The 27,538-nt window shown below is 38.8% G+C and overlaps 1 protein-coding gene across 3 annotated transcripts in view; it reads left to right on the forward strand.

Annotated features, from left to right (window-relative positions):
* The window catches only part of LOC128693160 (synaptogenesis protein syg-2-like), a 183,956-nt gene that overhangs the window by 85,876 nt on the left and 70,542 nt on the right, over positions 1-27,538 (forward strand). For all 3 annotated transcript variants that reach the window (XM_070089398.1, XM_070089400.1, XM_070089399.1), the window contains exon 3: positions 17,944-18,084. In XM_070089398.1, the coding sequence (XP_069945499.1) occupies positions 17,944-18,084 (141 nt within the window). The remainder of the gene's footprint in view (positions 1-17,943; positions 18,085-27,538) is intronic.

Below are 27,538 nucleotides of genomic sequence, written 5' to 3' on the forward strand. Positions count from 1 at the left end.
CTAGTTGCTGATATTTTTTTCATTAAATCGTCATGCAACTTCCTAGCCTTTTCACATATGATAGCTTGAGAGATGCTATCTCCTGCTATCTGTTTTTCGTTTATCCACACCAATAACAGTCTCTCAACTTGCGATCTCAGTTTCGAAAACATAGTTGCACCTTTGGCAAGAACAGCTTCCTTGATTGCCGTTTTCTTGGCCACAATAGTAGCGATGGTTGATTGGGGGTTTGTGTACAACCTGGCCAGCTCGGAGACACGCACTCCACTTTCATACTTAGCAATGATCTCTTTCTTCATAACCATAGTAATTCTCACCCTTTTTGCTGTAGGGTTGGCACTAGAAGATTTCTTGGGGCCCATGGTGACTTATTTTGCAGGTGCAATCACTAAAAAGGCTGTGATAACATGAAATGTTCCGATTGTATGCTTGGAAGCGACCGCGGTGGCTGGCTGGCTTGTAAACACTGGCCAGAAGTGGACGCGTCTGACGGAACAAATAGTGTTGGTCGAGTTTTTTAGCGCTAGTCGAGACAAAATTTTTGCGTTGAAATGTATCGCTAGTCGGATTTATCGTTAATCGATGCCATCGTTGGTCGAGGGTCCGCTGTATATATATATATATATATATATATATATATATATATATATATATATATATATATATATATATATATATGTATATATATATATATATATATATATATATATATATATATATATATATATATATATATATATATGTATATATATACATATATATATATATATATATATATATATATATATATATATATATATATATATATATATATAAATATATATATATATATATATATATATATATATATATATATATATATATATATATATATATATATATATATATATATATATATATATATATATATCAGAATGTATTTGCAGCCTTCGCAAGCTATATATATATCTACTACGATCTCGTTTTTCATATAAATAGCAGAGAAAAGTTATGTATAAAAATTCAACTCACCGTGGAAAAAAAATGAATTCCGATCTGGGTTCAGGAATAGAACACATGGAAGAACATGAATGAAAAAAATATGGGGTGTGTTGACAGATAAATATGTCGGAAGCCTTGATGGTGACACTACTAATAGTGCCAGTCAGAGGCAGCAAGGACAGTGTCAGACAGGGAGAGGCCCTAGTACGTGATGTTGACTACACGGACAGTGGCTGCAAGTACACTGCCTTTAAAGAACTTTGAGAGATAGACTCTGGCCTTTAGTGTGAAGGTCTGTCATATTACCAACCCTAAGCAATAAATATTGTCATTGATTCTCGTATTGGCGCAAAAGTAGAGGATTGAAGACCAGGAACTAGAACCCCTGTAGCTACAAATAAGCGACAACATCAACTTATACACGTACGTTGTCACTGGTGTCCTAGTAATACATTCATACCTTTCTATGCACATCATTAAAACTAATTGCTTCTGTTCTAAAACTAAAATTGGAATGGCTATCAGAAATCCAAATTTACTATAACTATACTATTACTAATGTACTGCAGTGGATGTTAATTGTTTGTGGTAGTGAGCTGAAAGTGTAAAGATTTGCTCTTAAAATTAATGACTTTGTTCTTGTTATTATATAATGATCGAAAGTGAACTGCTTGTGTTGTCATATATATATATATATATATATATATATATATATATATATATATATATATATATATATATATATATATATATATATATATATATATATGTATATATATATATATTTACACAGGGTTTGACAAGGTTAGGTTAAGGATCCCTTTCTTCTTCTTCCTCGTTGTTACGCCCCTCGGAGGAAGCCCCTTCCCCGGTGACGTAATTATGTATGTGTTTTACTGGGTTTTTCACTTAATATTATCTCTAACTTCATTAGTAGCTAAAATGAAGATACTGTACTTTATAATATTATCATGCCTTAATATATTTAGCTGTGTGAATAGATAGGAAATTTCGGTGACGTCTCTCTGGACCGTCTAGTGCAGTGCAGTTCACCCTCACCTTAGGTAAGAGAAGCTTCTCGCTTATTGGAGTTAGCCTTTTGTCCCCACTTGAGGTTCCCTAGTGACCCTCCAGCACCTTGGACAGTATCCAACACAAGTCTCGCTGATGGAGTGTGTATTGCTGTGTTTGAGACACTGGTGATTCATAGCTCTACACGGAGTGTGTTAAGCGGCTTTAGTTCAAAGAGGACGGTGAGAAAAGTCTTGGAAACAGACTCGTCTAAGAACTTCTTTGTGTAGAACGTACCTAATCTCACTTAGTGTGTTATGAAAGTTGTTGCGAATCCCGGGAGAGTAGTGAATACTCTACTTCCTGGATACGCTACGGCGTAAGAGTGAATTACTGACTCATTGGGATTGAGTCAAGCAAAGAGTTGTATTGTATAAACTGAGTGTCTTGTGACTCTAGAGCCATTCAGTGTTATTATCAAGACAGAATGTGGTGTACAGTCTTATTAAGTAAACTCAGTGTAAATTTCTAATGAGTACTGCTTCACGCTGCAACCATTTATAAAAATAATATAAAATCCTTCTGTGGTTTATTAAGAAACTTAATTAAAACTAAAAAGAAGCGTCGTAAATTGTTTCTTACTGAACAATTGAATGACTTCGCTTAGAACAGGATATTCAGTTCTGTTCATTTGTTGCTAGAAAGGGCGAAACAGTCTTAAGAAAGTACGCTGGACACAGCATTTTCTTCTTTCACTTCCTCTTCATCGTCTTTCTCGTCTTCTCTCGTTCTTCGTCTTAAGATGCTTCAGCTACAGATACAATGTCTCAGTATTCCTGTTTACTTCTTATAATATATGAGTCTTTCTCCAGCTTCTATCACTACAATTATATCATCCCATTTATTTAAATAATTATAGATATCAGAATCATCTCTTACCTAGTTTGTATAATGTCTCTCATTAGATGGTGCTAGATTATTAATACTGTAATCATTAGGAAACGTTAAACATAACTTTGAGAAAAAGAGATAATTAGGTTTGATCCAAGGAAGAAGGTAGTCTCAGTTTCCTGGAATCAAGAGCATTTTTCACCGGAATCAAAGCAGCTCCCATGCTAATCTTGTGAGATTTAAAAATGTTCACGAAATATCTGGGAAATGACGTTTAATTTATGCTGAATTCTTCCAATTTCAGGATTATTTATCAAATTATTTTAATATAAAAATTGAAAGCTAATGAATTCTAATTTAATTTATCTTTTAAGACGCTATACGAAAATAACTTTATTTTAAAAGACTTTAGAATAGAGTATTCCATTAAGGCAGCTCTCGTGACTGTAAATATTATGTGTGTGTGTGTGTGTGTGTGTGTGTGTGTGTGTAATACACTGGAAAACTTTCCCATTGTTATCCGAGTCATTCAATAATATTCGTCCTCTGACAATTTCAACTTGGAAAGTAAATATCGACTGTTACGTTAATCCGGCCAGTTAAAAAAATGTCAGAAGAGACCAATTCAGGTGAGGTCAAGTTCACAAGAAAACAGGAAAAGTGTTTCCTGACGCGGGTCTTAGTCATATGATGACCCACCACTGGAGCTTTTGGTCATCTGACTGAGGCCTTCTACTGGCTTATCGGCTCTTCTCTCTAAAAATATGATTCGCAAGAAAATCGATAAAAAATGAATTAAAACAAACGAGAGAGCATTTAAAAAGAAAATTCTTAGAATATATACAATACAAATTGATACTTCATCAAAACATTTTTTAATTCACTCGTTTTCTCAGTACTAAATCGCCATTGTTCTCATTAAACGATAATCCCACCTTCATATTCCTCTTTTAATTTGACTATTGTTCTCTGTTGTGGTGGAGAGTTGCCAGGTGGGCGATTTACCAATAAAAAATTATATGGATTATTTATTACAGCAAACCAATAACGATGTCAATTGCTCGTATCATGGAAAACGCGTTTTTCCTCCCTCTCAATGGACGGTATGACGTCAATTGCGGTTGGGCTATGGACTGAACGAAAATATATTTATATTGTTATATCGTTGCCAGATGGTGCTAGAAAAGGGGAATTACTGCCAGATACTGCCAGAAATGGTTGCCATACAATTCACCAGAGTGAAAGTATTTAAATTCAGGACGTAATAAATTGTCCGATACACCATGTCAAAAATAAGATGTGAAGGTGTGCATGACAATATCAAATGTTTGACAGAAATAAGATGTCCTTCAGTGCATGACAAACACAAGATGCCACTTATTCCCTTATGCTTAGGTAATTATGCTTTGTCATTTGTCGAAATATTGGTAAAAAAAAAAATAGGTGAAACTGGTAAACTGGTCAGTTTGCAACTGCTCATTTAAAATTAAGTCCTTTCTAAAATTTTCACTTATACATTTAGATATATATTTTTTTATTTATGTTAATATAAAAATTAATGATTTTGTTCCAAAAGAACCTTAGGAAACTTACCTAACCTTATTATAACAAGCGCAATTTAATTTAGCCTAATCCAACTAAATATATTTTATACAAGTATACAGTTATTTAATTATAAACAAACAATGAAATATATTTTTTTCGTTAGATTGGGAATGATTATTGCGAAATTATTGCATACACAAATTTTTGCTTGCCCTATTCGGCAAGAAATGCATTGCTATTTAAGCCAAAGTCGCAAGTTATACTTATTCGGCACGACATATATAAATCACATATATGTAGTGGAAATTGTGGGAACCATAGTCAAAAAATGGATAAAAAAGCTTCTAGGAGAAATTTTTGGATTTCTTCCTGAAAACCTTTGAAAATTCCGCTTCCCATGCCAACTCATCTTGTTATATTCCCAGTAGGTATATTTTATTACGTCATGTGGTACACAAAGCTTAAAAGATATATTCATGGTACAAGTATAGCTTATATAGTACACGATATTTGAAGGATACATTTCAAGTACATGTTACGTGTTTGTAAAAAAAATTACAATGTAAAAAATCTTATCTTGACACACGTTCTTTCTTTTTCTTCCCCATTTTCTTCCCTCCTACTCTGAAACCTACTTCCTGGGATGCAAATCTGATAAAAAGAAAATGACAGGAGCGTCTTTGAAGGTGTTAACGATTAGGTGTAATTAAGTAAAACGCTTTATATAATCAACTAAGACATCCTATAGTGTCTTCATGAAAGAATCTTCTTCCAAGGGTCTCGATACATGTTGTTGCTGCCCTAGTTACCTCATACAATCCGCCTTACGTCAACAGTGTCTATGAAGCCTACGTATAATCCTCAGGAAATCCACCAATGATGGGAGTTTTCTCACATTAATCCAGTAAGCCACAATTTGCACCTAATAATCCTCCATTGCGCGAGTTTGTTTTCACAAAGCGATTAAGCAAAAAAGAGGTGAATGATCTTCTCAATGTATTATCTTAATGGTAATGGCGAAGACTTTAAGTGATCATCTGACTGTTCAATGCAGATATAATTTTCTCGTCTCTCATAACAGCGTTTTCCAGGATAAAATTTCTGTGTAGGATAATAGCGATGATTGATTTGCAAGTTACTGGAGAACTTTAATGTTCTGGCTCACAGATTTTATAACTGTGCATGTTTTTGATATAGTATTCCATGAAACTAATTGAATTTTATTATCTTGAATGCTACAAATTGGGAAGTTAAATAAACCTCAATAGTGTTGAATTCTTTGGTCAAGTAGCGGTCATATGTCTGCCCTGAACCAGATGGGTCACTTTGATTCCTTGCTCATCGAATAACTTACGTGGCTGTGTATCCACTTAGGGTCAGTTTTGGATTTCCCTCCTATGTTATTTTTTTTAACTGTCTTTTTACTTCACTTCTTATTATAGTTATTCCTGGCTTTTTCTTTTTATATTCGTGAACACATAGAAATCTACACATTTGGGGATCCCATTCGTTACCTTTGCTCATCCTGACTCTTCTTTTCGCACCGTCACTCTGTTCCTTAGATCTTGATCCATTGGAACTCTTTTTCCCTTTATCCTCACGCTTCTCTAACTTATCCTTTTCCGATTATCCTTGCATGCTCCTTTAGTGTGTGTCCGGTCGACCCAGCCCAGTGTTTCCTGAAGAATACCGTGATTCTGTGGTAAATATAGTTTGAAAGTGTTCCCGAGGCAAAATATGCCGCCTCTAACTCAGTGATGATTTCCTTTTAGAAGTCTCTTTCATTTTAGGTAGTCCAGCATCTTTCTAAAGAATTTAAATCACAATTCCGTAGCTGGCATAATTGCACAACTAACGCACAAACTAAAGACATTTCGATCTGTCCATTACCGTCATCTATTCACGATTTTTAAAAGGGAGGAAACCATAAGAGTTATATCCAGTTTTTGGATTAGTTGTGAAATCGTACTTCTGATTATATTCTGTACTCCATTTTACATATTTGTTCTTGAGTTTCTTTAGTTGATTACCACTTTGTGTGTGTGCGTGTGTGTGTGTGTATGTGTGTGTGTGTGTGTGGGTAATTTTGTGTACGTATAGCTGTGGGTTTTGTGTATGGATCTGTTAAAAGGCCATTGTTTTCGTAATTATCTCCAGCTCGTGCCTGGATTAAAAATTTTTTTTTGTTAATCCCGTTGAAAGCCGCATGACCCTGAGCGTCTGCTGTGTTTGTCGGGAGGAAAATCTCCATAAGGGATACGAACTGGTGTGTGGAAGGTTCTGAACTTGCTAGCTACTGTGAACAAGAACTACGAACAAAAGTGCATATTACAATCAAAATTATTACATTAAAACAGTTGGATTATGGTAGGCAGGTGATGATAATGATGATGATAATAATAATATAATAATAATTATCACCAGATGGAAAGCGAGAGAACTGGTGAGAAGACCGAGTATGGGAGGAGCTATGCAGTGTTGGAACAGAAGGGAAGGTAGAAGAGAAGAGGAGAGTGTGGGTGGCAGTAGCAGTAACTTTCCACTGGCTTACTTGTACTGACTCAGTATTTCCGTTTAAATGTTTCGGAACCCTTGTATGATTGAGGGACAAGATAGAGGGGAGTTTGAGAAAGATGGGGTAAGATGAAGTGTGAGGAGAAAGTCGAAATGAGGAATTCGGTGAGGTGTGAGGCGTGAGGCGTGAGGCGAGGTGGAAAGTCAGGGGAGGGGGAAATAGATGAGGCGAGATGTTTGTTGTCACGTCAGATAAATGCCGCTTCCCATCCCTCTCCCTTTCCGCCTCCTCTTCCCTCTCCAAACTCTTACCGACACGTTAATTCTCTTCTTTCAGTCCTCCAGCCAATCTTTCACCATCCCTCACCTCACACTCCCATCCCCCACCAGTCTCCCCACGTCCCACCCTCTGACCTTCTCAACCTCACCTCCCTCTCTTCACTCCCCCCACCTCCCACATTCACACCCTCTACTCCACCCACTATACTCACCTCTCATTGTTCTCACCACCTCCCACCTTCGAACCCTCTCCCCTTCCTATCACCTCCCACTACCCCCCTCCCACACCACCCACAATAAACACCTGTATTTTCTCTCATTGTTCGTCAGAATAAACAAGTATTTTATCCGTCCACACACCTGGTTCAATCAATACGAAAAATGTTCATTTATTTTTAATAGCATTTTTTTCCACACTGGACAGTTGGTGCGTCGTTCACCACACCTGCTGCCGCTTCTAACATGTTTTATGTTCATGGGGAAGCGCCAAGCCCGCAGGAATCAGACTGGGTCTGGGGCATGGGAGGCAATGGGGTTTCGTCCAAGGAATAAGAAGGGCTCCAGTTATTTGGATCAAGAGCCCCTCACCAGCATAGAGGTACCTCCCTTGAAGGGAGTGAATGGTGAAGTTGTAAGAACACGTGAACACGCAAGTGCATATAGCATCATAGAAGGATGAGAATATTGTTTCCTAAGTTTTGCTGTGGTGAATTAAAGCAACACAGCTGCAGAGAATTTTATTGACGTTTCGCCTTTGGACAAACTTCTTCAGTCTGTCCACAGGTGAAGCGCCTCGGTAAAGTTCCTCTCTGCACTTGTCTTATAAACCACTTATCAACTTTGTGCCATTTGTAGATAAATGGTTCAGACAACCGACAAGTTGGTAAATTAGACACATGTGCAACACTTGGGTATTTTTACTGAAGAAACGTTTCGCCACACATTGGCATCTGTAATCAGTCCATCAGTTTCTGAACTGATTACTTCGACTCCAGGCTGAGGGACTGATTACCTCAAACTCCTTCCGATTTTCACCATTCTTCTTTGTATAGGATTGATGAAGCGACTGTGTAGCGAAACATTTCCTCAATAAAGATACCCAAGTGTTGTACATGTGTCTGATTTGCGCCGTTTGCCTCCGTCTCCAAGTTTCTCAGTGCCAAGGGAAGGTGGCACGATGGCGATGGTGAAGGCCTCTTACTCCAAGGAATTAGACATAACCTTCCCTTTCTTGTTTTGTGAAGATTTTTCTTGACCTCCACACAAATTACTATTTTTGAAATTAAACTCTTATCAGATTAACTAACCATTTGCAACCTTTATCATTTGGAAAAAACTGAACTCTGTTCACTGTTCCATATCACCTGGTTTATTCTGCGGACCATATGACACGGACACGGACATCCTTATCAAATCAAGCGATGAAATTCTCCTGGAGTGTAACTATCAGCTCCTAGTTTGCTTGTATTACTCACAACCCCATGAATTGCACAACTTTCTGATCATAATCCCGAGCTTTACTGTAGCACATATAACACCCGAGAATATATTACATTATTTAATAGGAAGCTGCTGGGTAAGGCAGCTTATTCTTTGCGAGAAATATAAATGTCAACGTATGTTTCTAAAGGTCAGGCTGCTATGACAGCGAGGGAGAGCGTGGGAGACTGTGGACTCGGGACATGGTAGTGGGTTAGTGTGGGAGTACACTTCTAGGAGTACTCGCTATTTGAGCTTACTGGGGGTCGACACTTAGCTACTGATCCCCCCCCTCCTGTTCATTCCTTCTCTTACGACTAGATATGAGGACTCTTTCCACAACCTCTTCGTTTAATTGCATCTATTTATTTACCACAGCCTAAAAAGAAAAAAACTTTTTAACTTCACTGTGGCTTTCGTACAGCCACTTACCATGATTGAATCCCGGAAATTGAACATTATCAAAGAAAACTGTACTTTGGTAATGTGAAAAAATCACGAAACTGATTATATACTGCATATTAAGATATCACATGCTTTCTTTGATCTTATTGCGCATATACAATTCGTGTATAATCCTTAAGTAGAACCCTAAAAAATAAGTTTCTAGACAGCACAAAGTTTGTGACAGTCAGTATTATACTGAGCTGTTATATTATAACATTAAACACTGCACATACTGTGCTTCAGATATCACAAGTGGTATGGAAAATTACTTAACCAAGTTCAGATATCAGAAGTAATAATAGCACTAAAATAACAATATTTTCATTATTATTATTGTTTTTAATTGCAATTAACAAACCGTTTTCTGTTATAAATTAGTAAAGTCTCACGAAAACAAAAGATCTAATTACGACACTCGAGAAGGACAGAGGCAGGATGTGAAGATTGCTTCTCCTGAGCAACGCATCTCACACAGCTTCCTCCAGCTCATAAATAGCACTGCTTTTAAGATACAATACTTTCAAATTTATTTCTTTAATACAGTAATTCAATGCCATTATATTTTGAGATTCACTACTTTTTTAATGGAATTCTTAAAAAAAATATATATTTAATATAATACTCAAGGTTATATGCCCCTTGGAAAAATAAACACATAAACAGTATAATGTGATCCTTTATTGACAATGTTTCGCCCACACATTGGACTTTGTTAAATCACAAACAGATCTACCTGGGTGAAAGGTACGTGAGTATTTTTAGGATGGAGTCAGGTGAAGAACGCTAGGTAGGTTGGATCTGAACCTGCACGTGACAGCCTTCCGAGTAGGGTGATAGAGGCTAGGACCTTGGGTAGCTTTAAAAAAGAGATTGGACAAGATATGAGTAGAGCTTCTGCAGTGTTCCTCCATTCTTATGTTCTTATGTGGGATAAGGATGAAGAAGTTTCTTGGCATGGGGTTCAGTTATGTTACAGAAGCCGTTGGTTTGGTTGAAGTTGTTGGATATACAGATAAGTGACGATTCCAGGATTCTGCGGTATTGTTTTCTTCTCTAGCGATAAGTCTTGGGTTTCTGTAGTTGATTAAATGGTTGTTAATTTCGGTGTTGAACACGTGAATTCCTTGAATCGTCCGATCTGCCTGCGTACTGGTGTTCTGAAACACTTGTTTGGAGGTCTCTGGATGTTTCGCCCACGTATAATTTGCTGCAGTCATTACAAGGGATTATGTATACCCCTGCAGAGGATTGAAGCTTGTCCTGTCTATTACTGGTAATGTCCTTGATGATGGTGGAAGTGGAGGTAGACACTTAGAATGAGGTATTGGAAAATATATTGGAAACGTGTTTGGTAATGGCGTTAGTGGGGAGGACTATGTATCTCATCTCGGCAGTGTCTTCTCTGGATGTGTTCAAATTGTTATATGCACCTTAAAGTTGCCTGTCTCTGTATATCCAGTGACCCTCGACTTGTCAGTAGAGTTTAAATCCAAGTAACTAACAATATAATACCATGATACAGGGCTCTTATGTATATTAAAGTTATTAATTTTAATATTTCTAGAGATGCCTAAAGGGAATCTGTGTTATAGTGGATTAGAAGATTTAAAGAGTGTTATAACTTGGGATATTGTCATGCATCAGAGGGCACAACACATGCGGGAAGTAATAATCTGGTTGATCAGCCGGTCACCAGGTGCGTCTCCGAGAGAAAGGAAAAAAAAATCGAAATTAAACAATGACTATTTTTGTGATAAGCTGAAGGCGCGACCTCCGATACCTCGACTAAAGGCGCGCGCGCGCACGCACACACACACACACACACACACACACACACACACACACACACACACACACACACACACACACACACACACACACACACACACACACACACACACACACACACACACACACACACACACACACACACACACACACACACACACACACACACACACACACACACACACACACACACACACACACACAAAACGAGTCCTTGGTTTACCCGAAGGTGTAGGGAGGCAAAAACTAAGTGCAACAGAGAATGGAAAAGGTACAGGAGGCATAGGACCCAGGAAAACAAGGAGATTAGTAGAAGAGCCAGAAACGAGTATGCACAGATAAGGAGGGAGGCCCAGCGACAGTATGAAAACGACATAGCATCGAAAGTCAAATCTGACCCGAAACTGCTGTATAGCCACATTAGGAGGAAGACAACAGTCAAGGACCAGGTGATAAGGCTGAGGAAAGAAGGTGGAGAACTCACAAGAAACGATCAAGAGGTATGTGAGGAGGTCAACACGAGATTTAAGGAAGTATTTACAGTAGAGACAGGAAGGACTCTGGGGGGACAGACCAGATGGGGACACCAGCAAGGAATACACCAACAAGTGTTGGACGACATACATACAGATGAGGAGGAGGTGAAGAAACTGCTAAGGGACATCGATACCTCAAAGGCAATGGGACCGGACAACATCTCCCCGTGGGTCCTTAGAGAGGGAGCAGATTTGTTGTGCGTGCCACTTACCACAATCTTCATTTTTAAAAAAGGAGACAGAAAAGAGGCACTAAACTATAGACCTGTGTCATTGACGTGTATAGTATGCAAAATTATGGAGAAGATTATCAGGAGGAGAGTGGTGGAGCACCTGGAACGGAACAAGAGTATAAATGCCAACCAGCACGGATTCATGGAAGGCAAATCCTGTGTCACAAACCTTCTGGAGTTTTATGATAAAATAACAGAAGTAAGACACGAGAGAGAGGGGTGGGTTGATTGCATCTTCTTGGACTGCAAGAATGCCTTTGACACAGTTCCTCACAAGAGATTAGTGCAGAAGCTAGAGCATCAGGCGCATATAACAGGAAGGGCACTGCAATGGATCAGAGAATACCTGACAGGGAGACAACAACGAGTCATGGTACGTAATGATGTATCACAGTGGGCACCTGTGACGAGCGGGGTCCCACAGGGGTCGGTCCTAGGACCAGTGCTATTTTTGGTATATGTGAACGACATGATGGAAGGGTTAGACTCAGAAGTGTCCTTGTTTGCAGATGATGTGAAGTTAATGAGGAGAATTAAATCTGATGAGGACCAGGCAGGACTTCAAAGAGACCTGGACAGACTGGACACCTGGTCAGGCAAATGGCTTCTCGAATTTAATCCTGCCAAATGCAAAGTCATGAAGATAGGGGAAGGGCACAGAAGACCACAGACCGAGTATAGGCTAGGTGGCCACAGACTGCAAACCTCACTCAAGGAGAAAGATCTTGGGGTGAGTATAACACCGAGCATGTCTCCGGAAGCACACATCAACCAGATAACTGCTGCAGCATATGGGCGCCTGGCAAACCTGAGAACAGCATTCCGATACCTTAGTAAGGAATCGTTCAAGACACTGTACACCGTGTATGTCAGGCCCATACTGGAGTATGCAGCACCTGTTTGGAACCCGCACTTGATAAAGCACGTCAAGAAACTAGAGAAAGTACAAAGGTTTGCGACAAGGTTAGTTCCAGAGCTAAGGGAAATGTCCTATGAAGAAAGATTAAGGGAAATCGGCCTGACGACACTGGAGGACAGGAGGGTCAGGGGAGACATGATAACGACATATAAAATACTGCGTGGAATAGACAAGGTGGACAAAGACAGGATGTTCCAGGGAGGGGACACAGAAACAAGAGGCCACAATTGGAAGTTGAAGACTCAAATGAGTCAGAGAGATATTAGGAAGTATTTCTTCAGTCATAGAGTTGTAAGGCAGTGGAATAGCCTAGAAAATGACGTAGTGGAGGCAGGAACCATACACAGTTTTAAGACAAGGTTTGATAAAGCTCATGGAGCGGGGAGAGAGAGGGCCCAGTAGCAACCGGTGAAGAGGAGGGGCCAGGAGCTAAGAATCGACCCCTGCAACCACAAATAGGTGAGTACACGTGTACGTCACTCTCGGACCCAATAGTCCCGTGGGGGCATGGAGTCGGTGCGCTCAGCGCCAAAGTGTCAGAAAAATCAAAAGAACTAATCAGCCAAGTTTCATTCTATGAATTACGATGAATGCAATTAATCTAATTATCTTCTCCGTCTCCTTTAATGATCCAGATCTCGTAAAAGTATTCAGTCAACGGGACAATCAGACTCTTGGTAATTACAACCGCCTCTGCAATGACCATCCTCACTCCTTCATTGATTAATATATTATTATAAACTTCAATTAAATGACAAATTGAAATTATTCGTTTATTTATAGACAGATGTTTGAATACAATAATACATGTCGATGCGTATAAAGTAATTAATAAATATTTAAACGAATAAATGGATATGTTTATAATAAAATGGAGAACAGCTGCAACACGAAAAAATGCATGTGAATGGGCTGCATCTATTTTTATTCAGACAATATGAGTGTGATGGGGTTAAAATACATCCTTGATGTGTGTTTACATGTCTTATAAACTGTGACTGGATATTGCTTACTATCGTTACTCGCAGATGTGTGAGGCCTTTTAGGTGCTCCTTAACTGTTCCTTGAGAATGTCTGGCATTCTTTGCGATCGTCAACAACACCTTGGAAAGGTCTGGCTCTCTTTGCGATCGTAAAAAACTCCTTGGAAAGGTCTGGCATTCTTTGCAATCGTAAAAAACTCCTTGGAAAGGTCTGGCATTCTTTGCGATCGTCAACAACACCTTGAAAAGGTCTGGAATTCTTTGCGATCGTAGACAACACCTTGAAAAGGTCTGGCATTCTTTGCGATCGTCAACAACACTTTGGAAAGGTCTGGCATTCTTTGCGATCGTAAAAAACTCCTTGGAAAGGTCTGGCATTCTTTGCAATCGTAAAAAACTCCTTGGAAAGGTCTGGCATTCTTTGCAATCGTCAACAACACTTTGGAAAGGTCTGGCATTCTTTGCGATCGTCAACAACACTTTGGAAAGGTCTGGCATTCTTTGCGATCGTCAACAACACCTTGAAAAGGTCTGGAATTCTTTGCGATCGTAGACAACACCTTGAAAAGGTCTGGCATTCTTTGCGATCGTCAACAACACCTTGAAAAGGTCTGGAATTCTTTGCGATCGTAGACAACACCTTGAAAAGGTCTGGCATTCTTTGCGATCGTCAACAACACTTTGGAAAGGTCTGGCATTCTTTGCGATCGTAAAAAACTCCTTGGAAAGGTCTGGCATTCTTTGCAATCGTAAAAAACTCCTTGGAAAGGTCTGGCATTCTTTGCAATCGTAAAAAACTCCTTGGAAAGGTCTGGCATTCTTTGCAATCGTCAACAACACCTTGAAAAGCTCTGGCATTCTTTGCGATCGTCAACAACACCTTGAAAATGATTGGTAATGTGTGAGCTAACACGAAGTTTTAATAAGTATAATGTCGAAAAGCACTGTTTACGTTCCCGACAACGGCGTGTTATACGAAGGCGTATTAAGCAAACTGAAGAACGTATGAAAAAAAAATGGGATTATGTTCTTGTCATTTCACAAAAAAACAGGTTTTAAAAATATTTCACATTCTTTGGTATTAAAAACTGCTGCAATGTTAATGTCTTGCATCTACAAGGTCATTAACTGTATCTGAAAAATGTTATAGAACCCACAATAAACAATTCACAAGAATATTCGAAGAGCATGCATAGAATATAAGGCAAAACACAGAAGCTGACGAAACACTAATAAAAAAACCTAGTACAAAAACATTCTAATAATTTTTGCAACCACGGGAAAATAACCTAAATTCATTATTAATAGTAACTTTTTTTTCCCCAATAATAAAGGGAAAACACAGTACATAAAGAAAGCCTTTATTCGGATGGCGTTTTGCCCAGTGTCGACCTTTGTCAAGTCCGGAGCTAAGCGGTATGTCACAATTCAGACTTTGCAAGCCAACTGCGTCTCTTGTGCTCCACTTCTAAGCTATGTTTGTCAGCTAACCAGTGGCTGAGACGCTGCCTGGGACGGTCGTTGAGACACTCGGATGCATCCACTTGACGTATATACTGTACTGTCCGGCATATAAGACGCACGACAGAAGTATCATAACGTTAAGTCAGTAATCACATTCATGGGCTATGATTACTCTCTTATTTTACGCTAAGGCGTAACCCAGACGTTGCCCTTAAGCATATAAGGCGCAGGATGATTTTTCCAAGATTTTGTGGGAAATGAGGCGCGTCTTATATGTCTGAAAATATAGTATATCGTCCATAACCGCCATTAGTTTACTATGGTCCTTATTTTTGTACTTTAAGTGCTCTTACCCGATAATATCTAGTAAATCAAGGCAAATATGTATCACTGGAAGTGCATAGAGCACAAAGACGAAGAAGAAGACAGAAAGGAAAATATAACAACAGTAAGAAGGGATACGTTCTGATATTCGAATGCTCGAAATTAATTACCAGATTACTAATTATTAAATTAAATCCAGCTTCGAAGCTATTGGTAAGATTAAAAAAAAATCAAGAGAGCATAATTGCCTCTTAACCTCATATTAAATTGAATTCTGAATGACCTGAGCATTGCAACTTGATAATACTTCGCGAATATTGGATGGCTCAAAATACACACACTGCAGAGGGGGGCTTTCATTGAGACAACGTTTCGCTCTGCGTAGAGCATTCACCAAGTTGAGACTTGACAGAGCTCTACACAAGGCGATACGAGACGTCTGCAGTAAAGATGCCAAGATGTTGCACACGTATCTAATTCATCTTGTCGGTATTTAATACCACACATGTATATCATGTGAACGTTTTATCTTTCTCTATCATTCTTCTTCCTGACTCTTCCGGTTGGTTGGCTGTTCTGTGGAACGTGACACCCGAGACACTAATTAGGAAATATATTAATTAATTTTAATGATACTTTGTGTATTTATCAATATCTAATTCCAACCTATTTTGTCCTGGCTGTTATTTTGCATTTGTTTAAGAGTTTCTCTATTTCAATTGTTTTGTTTTTTCTGTAATAAGCGCTCCAAGCGGATTTTTGTCTAATGAAGCAAAAAATTATGTTATTTTGTGTTCAAAAATAACTGACAAGTGAAATATTAAAATATACAGATTAAAAAATGTTATTTCCGAATTAAAGCTTTCTCCCTCCCCCCCCCTCTATCTTAACCACCCCTCAACCACTCCTTCCTTCACCATCTTCATCCTCCATCTGATTCGCCCTTCCCCACCTTGTGGGTGGGAAGGTGTTGCGGGTAGGTTGTTGTTGTTGTTGTTGTAGATGGGCAGGTGTTTTGAGCTGGCGGGTGTTGTGGGAGAGGTGGTATCGTCAGCGGCTGCTGTGGGTGGTTGGACCGGAAGGAAGGTTAAACCTTAAACCTTCTAATTAGAGGAGCCTTCACCTGAGCGTGTATTGAGGAAGTAAAGATACCGTCAAGAAGGCTCACTTCTTCTCCACTCTTTTCTCAAGATTTTCTCGAATTTACTTTAAGAACGTCTTTATTCTTACCTTCCCTACATTTGAGTTTAAATATATATATATATATATATATATATATATATATATATATATATATATATATATATATATATATATATATATATATATATATATATATATATATATATATATATATATATATATATATATATATATATATATATATATATATATATATATATATATATATATATATATGTTGTGCCGAATAGGCAGAACATGCGATCTTGGCTTAAATAGCAACGCTTATCTTGCCATATAGGACAAGTGAAAATTTGTGTATGTAATAATTTCGTCAAAATCATTGTGATCCTAACGAAAAAAAATATATTTCATTGTGTTTGCTTAGTACTAAATTACTGTAAACGTATTTAAAATATATTTAGTTTGGTTAGGCTAAAATAAATTGCTCTTGTTATAATAAGGTTAGGTAAGTTTTCTAAGATTCTTTTGGTGCAAAATTATAATTTTTTACATTAACATTAATGAAAAAAATATATCTTTAAACGTATAAGATAAAATTTTAGAAAGGACTTAATTTTAAATGAGTTCTTGCTAATTGACCAGTTTTACATATTCGGCACGATATATGTATATATATATATAGATATATATATATATATATATATATATATATATATATATATATATATATATATATATATATATATATATATATATATATTTATTATGCTGCTTTGGCCCGCCTCATGGTCGGTGGTCATGAGGATTAGAGCGTCATATGTTTTCACTCACCATGAGGCTGGCCAAAGCAGCATGGGTTTGAGTCCTTGGCAAGTGGCAGTGTTGTTATTGATCAATACCACTCGTTCGTGGTTACAATAATATATATGTATATATGTATTCATCATTTACAAGTAATATCACATTCACCAGCTTATATGATACCCAGTCAGTGCTATTTACAGGCACCGAAAGTGACATTATTATTAATGGAAGTCTTTGCAGTTTCTTGACTAGTTTAAAAAGATATAGATATTGTCGTTACTTAAAGCCTTTAAGAGAATAACGTGGTTATCTTGTAGTGTGCTAATTACCCAATTTAAATTAACGATTTGCTTTCTGATGAGCAAACGTTCCTATAGATTTGTTCAGAATCTAAACAAAATATGATGCAGTATACTTACAATGTTAAAATTAAAGCGTTATTGCGCGATTTTCCTGATTTTCAAGGCAAATTTTCCTTTTCATTTTCCCACGCTTCCCTTAATGTATAGTTATTCAAAAAAACAGAATAAACTTCATGTTATTACCTTTCCGTTAATTACACGAATTAATTGTTAATCACTTTCTCTTTATGTTCACAGGTACAGGCGAGGAGGAGAAACAGGTGTTTCGAGTTCGACCAGAAGACGTTGAGGTGCGTCTAGGGGAGAATGTTTACCTCTGTTGCATCGTCGACCACCAGCAAGGACGTGCTCAGTGGACCAAGGATGGCTTCGCACTTGGTGAGTGGGAATACTCTTAACTAATGAAGATTACTCATTAAAGCTTCGTTTATCTTTTCCAGTGTGTAGTCGGAATTGATGATGGTAAAGAGTAGTTTTCATGACCCAGTGAATTAAAGAAACTCACTGAGTGAGAGAAAGTAGCACTTCTCTCATTCACGTGTGTGTGTGTGTGTGTGTGTGTGTGTGTGTGTGTGTGTGTGTGTGTGTGTGTGTGTGTGTGTGTATGTGTGTGTGTGTGTGTGTGTGTGTGTGTGTGTGTGTGTGTGTGTGTGTGTGTGTGTGTGTGTGTGTATGTGTGTACTCACTTATTTGAGGTTGCAAGTGTCGAGTCATAGCTCCTGGCCCCGCCTCCTCACTGATAGCTACTGGGTCCTCTCTCTCCCTGCTCCATGAGCTTTATGAAACCTCGTCTTAAAACTGTGTGGTTTCTGCCTCCACTACGTCACTTTCTAGGCTATTCTACTTCCTGACAACTCTATATATGTGTGTGTGTCTGTGTGTGTTTGTCAGTGTGTGTCTGTGTCTGTATAGTGTGGATGATGTATTTTTGTGATTGTGCTTTGGCGAGTTTATTTTGTGTGCTGTTTGAAACAAAAAGTGCAGCGTGTCCACGGAACTATAGTGCATTCTTGAGATAATTCGATCAGGTCTCATTGCCTCTTCTGTATCCGGTGATTTTTAGGTGAAACTTGCAATCTCTCTGATATATTACAACCTCCAATAATTTTTGACAATTCTTGCATCTAGCAAGAGACCGTCTCTCTCACTCAAATAGTTTTACCCATACAGAAAAAAATGTGTTACCTATAGGCAACACATGAGTTAGAGATGAAATTGTTACCTCGAGGGAATATCATTGAGACAGAGAGGCTGCCTGCATCCCTTCAGTGTTGAAGACTCTGCTGAAATGACAGATTTGCCCTAGATCCAGTCTCAACAGATCTGTCATTTCAGCAGCGCTTTCAACACCAGAGGGTTGTGGGTGGCCATATTGTTATGTACAAGGCCAACTAAGTGATGTCTCAGTGTTGAACTTCCTTATTTCAGTGACTGACTTGAATTTGAACATTTCTGTTGTGATTTGAAGCAAGTGTTGCGTTTGACAGTACCTTCCCTGTAATTATGGTATCTAAACCAAGGCTAATCTTAATGCTTGGTCAGAAATTACCGACGTGAAACTGGCTTGTGTTATTGATCTACGTCCTACGATTTGACTGGCGAAATTAGGATCTTACTTTATATTACCCTGTACCAAGACATCCAATTCCGTGGAGGAAAGATTTAACAAATGGGTCGGGTTAATAGTCCATATCCCACAATCTGATTAAAATGTTCAGTGTAGAAAGTATTGCCTTGTGGTCTGATGGGCGAATGCAATCTTGCGATCCGCCAGTAACATCATGATAGGCAAAGAAACCAACCCTTTTACATGAACCACCAAGCCAGGATACTCACCAGACTTCATATCCAGACATTATTATAAAAGATTTACTTTACTCAAGCGTTGTATTCTGCTGAAGAGGACCTCGGACTGAGGTCGAAAATATACAGAGCAAAATTTTTTTGTGTCATTGCCTAAACACTGATTCAATCCTATTACTGACAAATGTTCGTTACGCTTTGATGTTCAGTTCGATACATCCATTTCGTAATGTAAGTAGAGCGAGAGATGTTGCTGGAATATATTCAGAATTTATTTATTTTTTTATGTAAAACGCTAATCCTGTGTGGGTCATTCAGTGCGGCGAGTGGTGGATGCTCGATCCTCCGTCCTTTAATAGTGATATTCATCCCTCTGACTGAGGCACTTGTTGATCTTCTCCAACAACAAATCTGTTGCAGAGTATTACAATAATACTAAAGTCGGTACCTGACCAGCCGGGCTGTGGCTCGTACGTTGGTTTGCGTGCAGCCAGCAGTAACAGCCTGGTTGACCAGGCTCTGATCCACCAGGAGGCCTGGTCACAGGCGGCGTTGACCCCCGGAACTCTCTCCAGGTAAACTCCAGGTAATACTCCACTAACCAAAGTGTGCTGTAAAATAAACCGTGGAGTAGCTATGTTCTATGCCATTATTCAACACATATTTTTTGGTAAACACTTTGCTGATCCTCTTCTCCAAGTGACGTAGAAACCTTCCATAACAAACACAATGAAAATTACAACCTTGCTTAACTTTACTAAGAAGTTTATCGAAATGGAGTATAAATTTGTTTCGTCTCTTTGGAAGAAACATCTGAATCACACTAAATTTTTTTCTAAATTGCGCTCTGGTTTTGTCTGGCACAAAAAAAAAAGTGACTGAGAGTTGAAAGTTAAGAAATTAAAAAAAGATGTGCATACATGTAAATAAGAATACAATTAAATTTATATGGTATAATGAATGAAATTCATAAATAAATAACAAATGAGAGAAGAATGAAATTGTTATATTCTGAGGAGAAAGAAGCTATTATTCCATCTCGAGTCTCATCAAGAAGGAGTGGAAGACCCTTCAGCTTCCTTAATGGAAACTCTCAACCCTTCTGTGATGTCTGTAGCCTCTCCCCCCAAGCCATCCCTCCTCCCACCATCCCTTCCTACCAGCATACTCCCTCTTACAGTCCAACTCTCTGTTCTTTACTCTCTCCTTACATCCCTCCCCCTCCCTCCTTACCAGCCTGCAAACCTCCCTATGTCCTTTCCTCTCTTCTTCCCCCACTCTCTTCCGACCTCCCTTCCCCTCTGTCTCCGTTCCTTATTCTCTCCCTCCCTCTCTCCTTCCCTACCTCTTTTCCTTCCTTCACCAGAAGAGGGGAATTTAGTGGGAATTTTTACAGTGGTTATCGTGTGCTGTGAGAACAGGGAAAATAAACAGGTGTATAAGGTATATTGATAATTTCTTGCTTAATTTGATGAGGTTAAGAAAGTGGGAAATGAAAATGTGCTTAAAAATGAATGAATGTATAGGAAATGAGAGGATGGGCAAGTGGGTTTATAGGGGAATAGAAGATTGGAAGTATAGGGGAAATGAAAAATTGCGTGTATAGGAAAATAACAGTAGATATACAGGGAAATAAGAGAATGGGTATATGCAAAAACAAGAGCACAGAGGAGTTTAAAAAAGTAGATGGTGATGAAAATGACATAGAAGGCATGATGATGATGATGGTGATGATGATGATGATGATGATGATGATGATGATGATGATGATGATGATGATGATGATGATGATGATGATGATGATGATGATGATGATGATGATGATGGAAATGAGTGCATATGTGACTCTGAGATACTCTTGATAGGGAAGAACATCGCACGTTTCTAAGATGTACATCTCCGTTGAGAAATAATTTTGGTTAGAATGAACTGAACATCGTTACAGAGAACGTAATTTGTTTGAAGACTTAGTACTGCTCGTATATTTGCTAACTTTTGCAAAGGAATCGAAGAAAACGTCGTGAAGAGAGAGAAAAAAAATGAGCCATATGGAAGGGAAATGAGAGATGAGATAGTGGGAAATCTTAATTATTGAGCGAGTTCCGCTTGTTACACGATGGTGGCGACACCTGTTTTCTTTGTCTCGTTGCCAGAAGCGCAGTTTTTTTTTTTACGGATTCCTTGATCCCTTCATGGAAACTCGTTTGCATTGTTTTGTTGCTTGATACAGTGTAGTGTCATATGCTTTCTGTGCTCTGTTGATGTCTCGGCCCTTAGGACAATTAGCATAGAAACACACATTCGATTCGGCAGTTACACCCGTTCAAGTTCTCGGAATACTCTCTGCTTTACTAAGTCTGAATGTATTTGCCTTAAACCAGTGACAACCCTGCATCGTGTTCAGCTTGGTAGCGGCTTTGCCAGTGTCACGTCTGCCCTCCGTAGTTGATGCGTCAATATTAACTACGCCTATCATTAGATCAAGAGTATTATACATTTGATGTAATGATTCCTTCAATAGCTGCAAAACCTGGGCATCTTCGTTGAAAGACGTTTATCCTGTTACAGTAGGCGAAACGCCTATAGGTAAAGAAACCCAGGTGTTGTACAGGTGCCTTATTCGTTAACCCCTCCACCGTTCAAAGCTGTACCGTCGGAATCACCCCAACTGTCCATAGTTGCACTGTCAGTTTCAGCTCCAACAACCCGCCCATTCCCCGTAGTTGCTTCATCAATATCACCTCCACCGTCCGCAGTACTGTTGCCTCGTCAGCATCACCTCCAGCGTCCATAGTTAATCGTATCACCTTTTCTCCTCGGTTACTATCACTACTTCAAAAATGGAATTTCCTGGGCTCTCGTCTCTGGCTTTACCACTGAACGCTCCCAGCTCCTCCTCTCTTCCTGCCTGACTACCTTCCTTCCTGCTTGCTTGCTTGCTTCCTTGTGAAGGCCTGGACAGACTCAGAAAATAGTGAAAAGCATTGAAATTCAACCCCAGCAGAACGAAAGCTTTCCAGGGGGAAGAATGATACAAAATAAAAATATATCTTAAATCCACTTCTGCTTTGTCGCATTTATAATCATAATTTTGTCAAGCTGAAATGCTAAGTTCTTATAAAAAGACAAACTTGGGGAAGACAAAATCCAGTTAACTAATGCTGTTATTTTCATGAATGTAGCACCATCGGCACAAGCCATTTATTGGATTAAAGAATACAATGGCTCACACAAAGGCAATTTAGAAAAGCATTGTTAATGATGACTTGAAACAAGGGTTACCAATGTCCTCATTAAAACAAATAACATTTACCATTGCGGTTATTAAATATATTTATTATTAGAACTTAAACGCAAGAAAATGTTGTACCAAAGGCATAAATTATTAAATTAAGGATGGGTTAGAGATCCATCATTTTACACTAAAATAAGCTAGATAAAATTCATTCAATGTTCTGTTGAACAATGCCGGTAGACTTCAAAATTCACTTATATGAATTATAAGAGTCCTTCTAAATTGAAAGTTTTAATTTGTCAATGATTGCAGCATCAAATAATTGGATAGGGTTCAGAAAAGTAAGTTGAAGTAATTAAGGTAATGGGTAATCTTTATGGCCAGTACAAACCATAAAATCAATTTGTATTTTGCATATATTTTGATTTGGGTTGATATAAGAGCACTAGTTTGGTCTACTGACTAATATTCTCCCTTTCTTGTGCTGTACGGAACACATTAGCCCCACAAATGTAAACAAAAGTACTCATAAGAAGGAAGAGATGATCAGTAATCTTTTCAGAGTTTCACACTCATATGATAGGATCTTAGTACATTCTTGGGCTTTCATATATGTTTACACTGTTGTTTACTAATGCTTGTAGTCCAGTTCAGTGATTACGTGACAAATTGTAACCTTCATCTGTTCAACCATTTCCTTCATAATTCACGTGTCTTTCTTGATACGTTACTAAGAGTCTTTCATCTGATCTGAAAATACGTATTTTTTGGGGGGAAGGATGTAATTACCTATGTATATAGAACTAGGGGTCATGGCCCCTGCGTCCTAGAGGAGTGCCTGACAAGTCAGGCTGTTGGGGCTATCAGCACATAGGCTGACATCAACAAACCAGTATTGATGAAGGAACTTGTCGAGTTACCTCCTCGAGGCACAAATTTGTTGGTAATTGACTTTAAATGTGAAGCGAGGGCATTGAAAATTCTTGTTACATTCGAATCACAGCAGTTTGCGTGATAAAGCACGACCTTGAACCGGGGAAAAAGAGTTAACGTTATATCCGGTTTGCAGTCCGGTAAGCTTCCGGGTCTGGTAAATAATATTTGTTTACACTTATGATGAGGGTCTTTTGATGTAAATTGCTCGTTAATGTAACTGATCACCTACAAAGCGGTAACTCGTTATACCTTTTTTTATCTCTCGATATTTTAAAATGACGATGAAAAAAAAGTCTGGCTCTTTGAGAAGAAATATTTTCTTTTTCCAAATTCCTCATCTCGTTACTTTCAGTCTTCTGGAAAAAAATGATCTTAATGTGAGTGCAGATATGATGGAATTATTTCGCAATATATCACTGGATACAATATATTCATTCTTCTCACATATTCATTTACATATGCTTCTAATAATCTCTCATAGGTTCATGAGGCAAAAGAAATATTGAAAAATTTATTTTATTTTAAAAAATTAAAGCGACTAGGGAATTTGAGTGATAAAAATCTTAATATCATTTTTAATTGGCCCGAACTACCTCAGTATCTCGAAATTACTATTTTTTTTAATATTTTTAAAAGTTTCATAGAAATGAATGTTAGAGCATTGTTTTTCTGTTTACATACTAAAAGTGCTTGTCAATTCTCGCTCCTGATAGTAATTATCAGTGATGACTCGTCAAGAACATTAGTATGTTTATCACCCAGTAACGTGTTTGTTGGCAGGGGTATGAACACTGCCTCTGTTCACGGATGTGTACCGAGTGTTAGGTACATTTCCTCGGCTTTTGTGTGTGTGTGTGTTTGTGTGTGTGTGTGTGTGTGTGTGTGTGTGTGTGTGTGTGTGTGTGTGTGTGTGTGTGTGTGTGTGTGTGTGTGTGTGTGTGTGTGTGTGTGTTGACAGTCATGCACACTGCCTCTGTTCACGTGTGTATAGGCAGGGTCAAGAACACTGCCTCCGCTGACGTGTGTATAGGCAGGGTCAAGAACACTGCCTCTGTTCACGTGTGTATAGGCAGGGGTCAAGAACACTGCCTCTGCTCACGTGTGTATAGGCAGGGGTCAGGAACACTGCCTCTGCTCATGTGTGTATAGGCAGGGTCAAGAACACTGCCTCTGCTCACGTGTGTATAGGCAGGGGTCAAGAACACTGCCTCTGCTCATGTGTGTATAGGCAGGGTCAAGAACACTGCCTCTGCTCACGTGTGAATAGGCAGGGTCAAGAACACTGCCTCTGCTCACGTGTGTATAGGCAGGGGTCAAGAACACTGCCTCTGCTCACGTGTGTATAGGCAGGGGTCAGGAACACTGCCTCCGCTGACGTGTGTATAGGCAGGGTCAAGAACACTGCCTCTGCTCATGTGTGTATAGGCAGGGTCAAGAACACTGCCTCCGCTGACATGTGTATAGGCAGGGTCAAGAACACTGCCTCTTCTTACGTGTGTATAGGCAGGGTCAAGAACACTGCCTCTGCTCACGTGTGTATAGGCAGGGGTCAAGAACACTGCCTCTGCTCACGTGTGTATAGGCAGGGGTCAGGAACACTGCCTCTGCTCACGTGTGTATAGGCAGGGGTCAAGAACACTGCCTCTGATCACGTGTGTGTAGTGAATGTCAGAAACACTACCTCTGCGTCTGCTCACCCACTGACATTACTTGTTTATCTCAGACATTCCGCACAACCTCTGTTACCTAGCAACCTTTCCCTAGCAACCGCTCCCTGGCAACCGCTCCCTAGTTGCCTGTTATCTGATTTTCCCAGCCTCCACTGTTACATTATCATGTCCTCTTTTCTCTCTGTCTCTTCGTGTGGGTTATTTTCTTCATTCTTATTGCTCTTGTCTTATGTTGTCTTTAATAGATGTCAGCTTCCCTTCGCCCCCAGTTCTCATTGATCCCCGGTTCTCCTTTATCCCCAGTTCTCCTGACTCGTGATGGCACTCTATGGCTATTGATTACATAACATCAACCTACTGCGATTAAATTATTCTCATGCATACCATGGGAAAAATACTTAACCATTAGGGGGTCATACAAAGCCTACGAACTGTGAAGGTTATCTGGTTGAATCCAGGGAAAGGGAGGGCAGCTCACTAGCCTCATGCCAGCCACCGTCCTTAACGAGTCGTATCTATTAAGAGACGTTATTAGTAGCTCTTAAGCAGATGACACAATCAATATGTAACACCAACGTATGGAAAATTACAGAACTCTCTGGAAGAAAGCGTATTCTTTTATTTATCTTTCAAAGTCTCTTCCAAATTAAGCCAGGAGCCTACCAAGTGTATGCCTACAGGTGTATGTTGAAAGCTAAACAGAAACGTAATTTGTATTGAATGAAATGGGTGTATTACGTAGAAGAATGGGAGAGTATTTTGTTTCGGAGGGTCTGAAGCCCACAAGTATTTCCCCACGTCAGGGTACAGACATGAGACGAGGGGCATCAGTCTGCGTGTCAGCAAGTTTTCATGGGATTATTGTTATTATTCATGTGTAATGGTAAGCCCATGTGGAATCAAAGTAATGAAGTCACCCACAGTAGTTTAATACTTCTTATAATATAACATAATAATAATAATAATAATAATAATAATAATAATAATAATAATAATAATAATAATAATAATAATAATAATAATAATAATAATAATAATAATAATAATAATATTTATTATAATATTTATAATAATAATATTTATAATAATTTCTAATAAAATAATAATACTAACAATCATAAAATTAATATTGAAAATAAAAATAATTCAGAGTAAGGAGAAACTGAGGTTCGATCCTCGTCAGTTAATCGCAGCTTGGTCAGTCTGTTAGTGTAACCACTCATCCTACTTAGCAAGGGCAGGGAGTGTCTTAAGAGTATGTGAGGGAGAGAGAGAGAGAGAGAGAGAGAGAGAGAGAGAGAGGCAGAGGCTGAGAGAGGTAGAGGTAGAGAGAGAGAGGTAGAGAGAGAAAGAGAGAGATAGAGAGAGAGAGGTAGAGGTGGAGAGAGAGGTAGAGGGAAAGAGGTAGAGAGAGAGAGGGAGGTAGGTAGGTAGGTACAGGAGGATATGAGATACATAAGGTGAGATATTAGAGTTAAGGGTGAGGTTGTACATGAGAGGTTATGGGTGTAAATCTGTGTGAAATGAGTAAGAAGATTATATGAATCATTTTACTGTATCTGCAAGAATAGAGATGCAGCATCTGATATTGCTGCTTTAACAATCCTATTCTCAATTCCTGGAACACCAAAGCAATATCATCCCTACCCAGTTTAAGTCATGATTTTATAGAACAGTTTACAAAAGTCAGACAACCATTAAGAAAGATCAGAAAATTGACAATACTTTACCTCGTGATAAGTATGGCCGTACACGAAATATCGTAATCCAAACAACAAAATTTGACAAGACTACAAAAACTAGGTAATGAGGATGCAAGCAAATTACAAAAGTTCCTGTTTCACAGACTGCGTTTATGTGAAGTTCCTCGGAAAGAATAAAATGTCATACATAGAGCAAGAAAGAGACTTCACAATCAAGAGTTACGGTTGGTGTGTCCACTAAGGCACTTGTCTGTCTTTAAAGCTTCCTTGGTAGACACCAAGGAAGTTTATAAGCAGAGTCAAGTACCGAGTCTGCCTCTACAAAGACACACAGACACACAGAAACACAGACACACAGACACACAGACACACAGACACACACACACACACACACACACACACACACACACACACACACACACACACACACACACACACACACACACACACACACACACACACACACACACACACCTTCAAACATC

The sequence above is a fragment of the Cherax quadricarinatus genome, chromosome 28 (genome assembly GCF_038502225.1).
Source record: "Cherax quadricarinatus isolate ZL_2023a chromosome 28, ASM3850222v1, whole genome shotgun sequence".
Classification (NCBI taxonomy): domain Eukaryota; kingdom Metazoa; phylum Arthropoda; class Malacostraca; order Decapoda; family Parastacidae; genus Cherax; species Cherax quadricarinatus.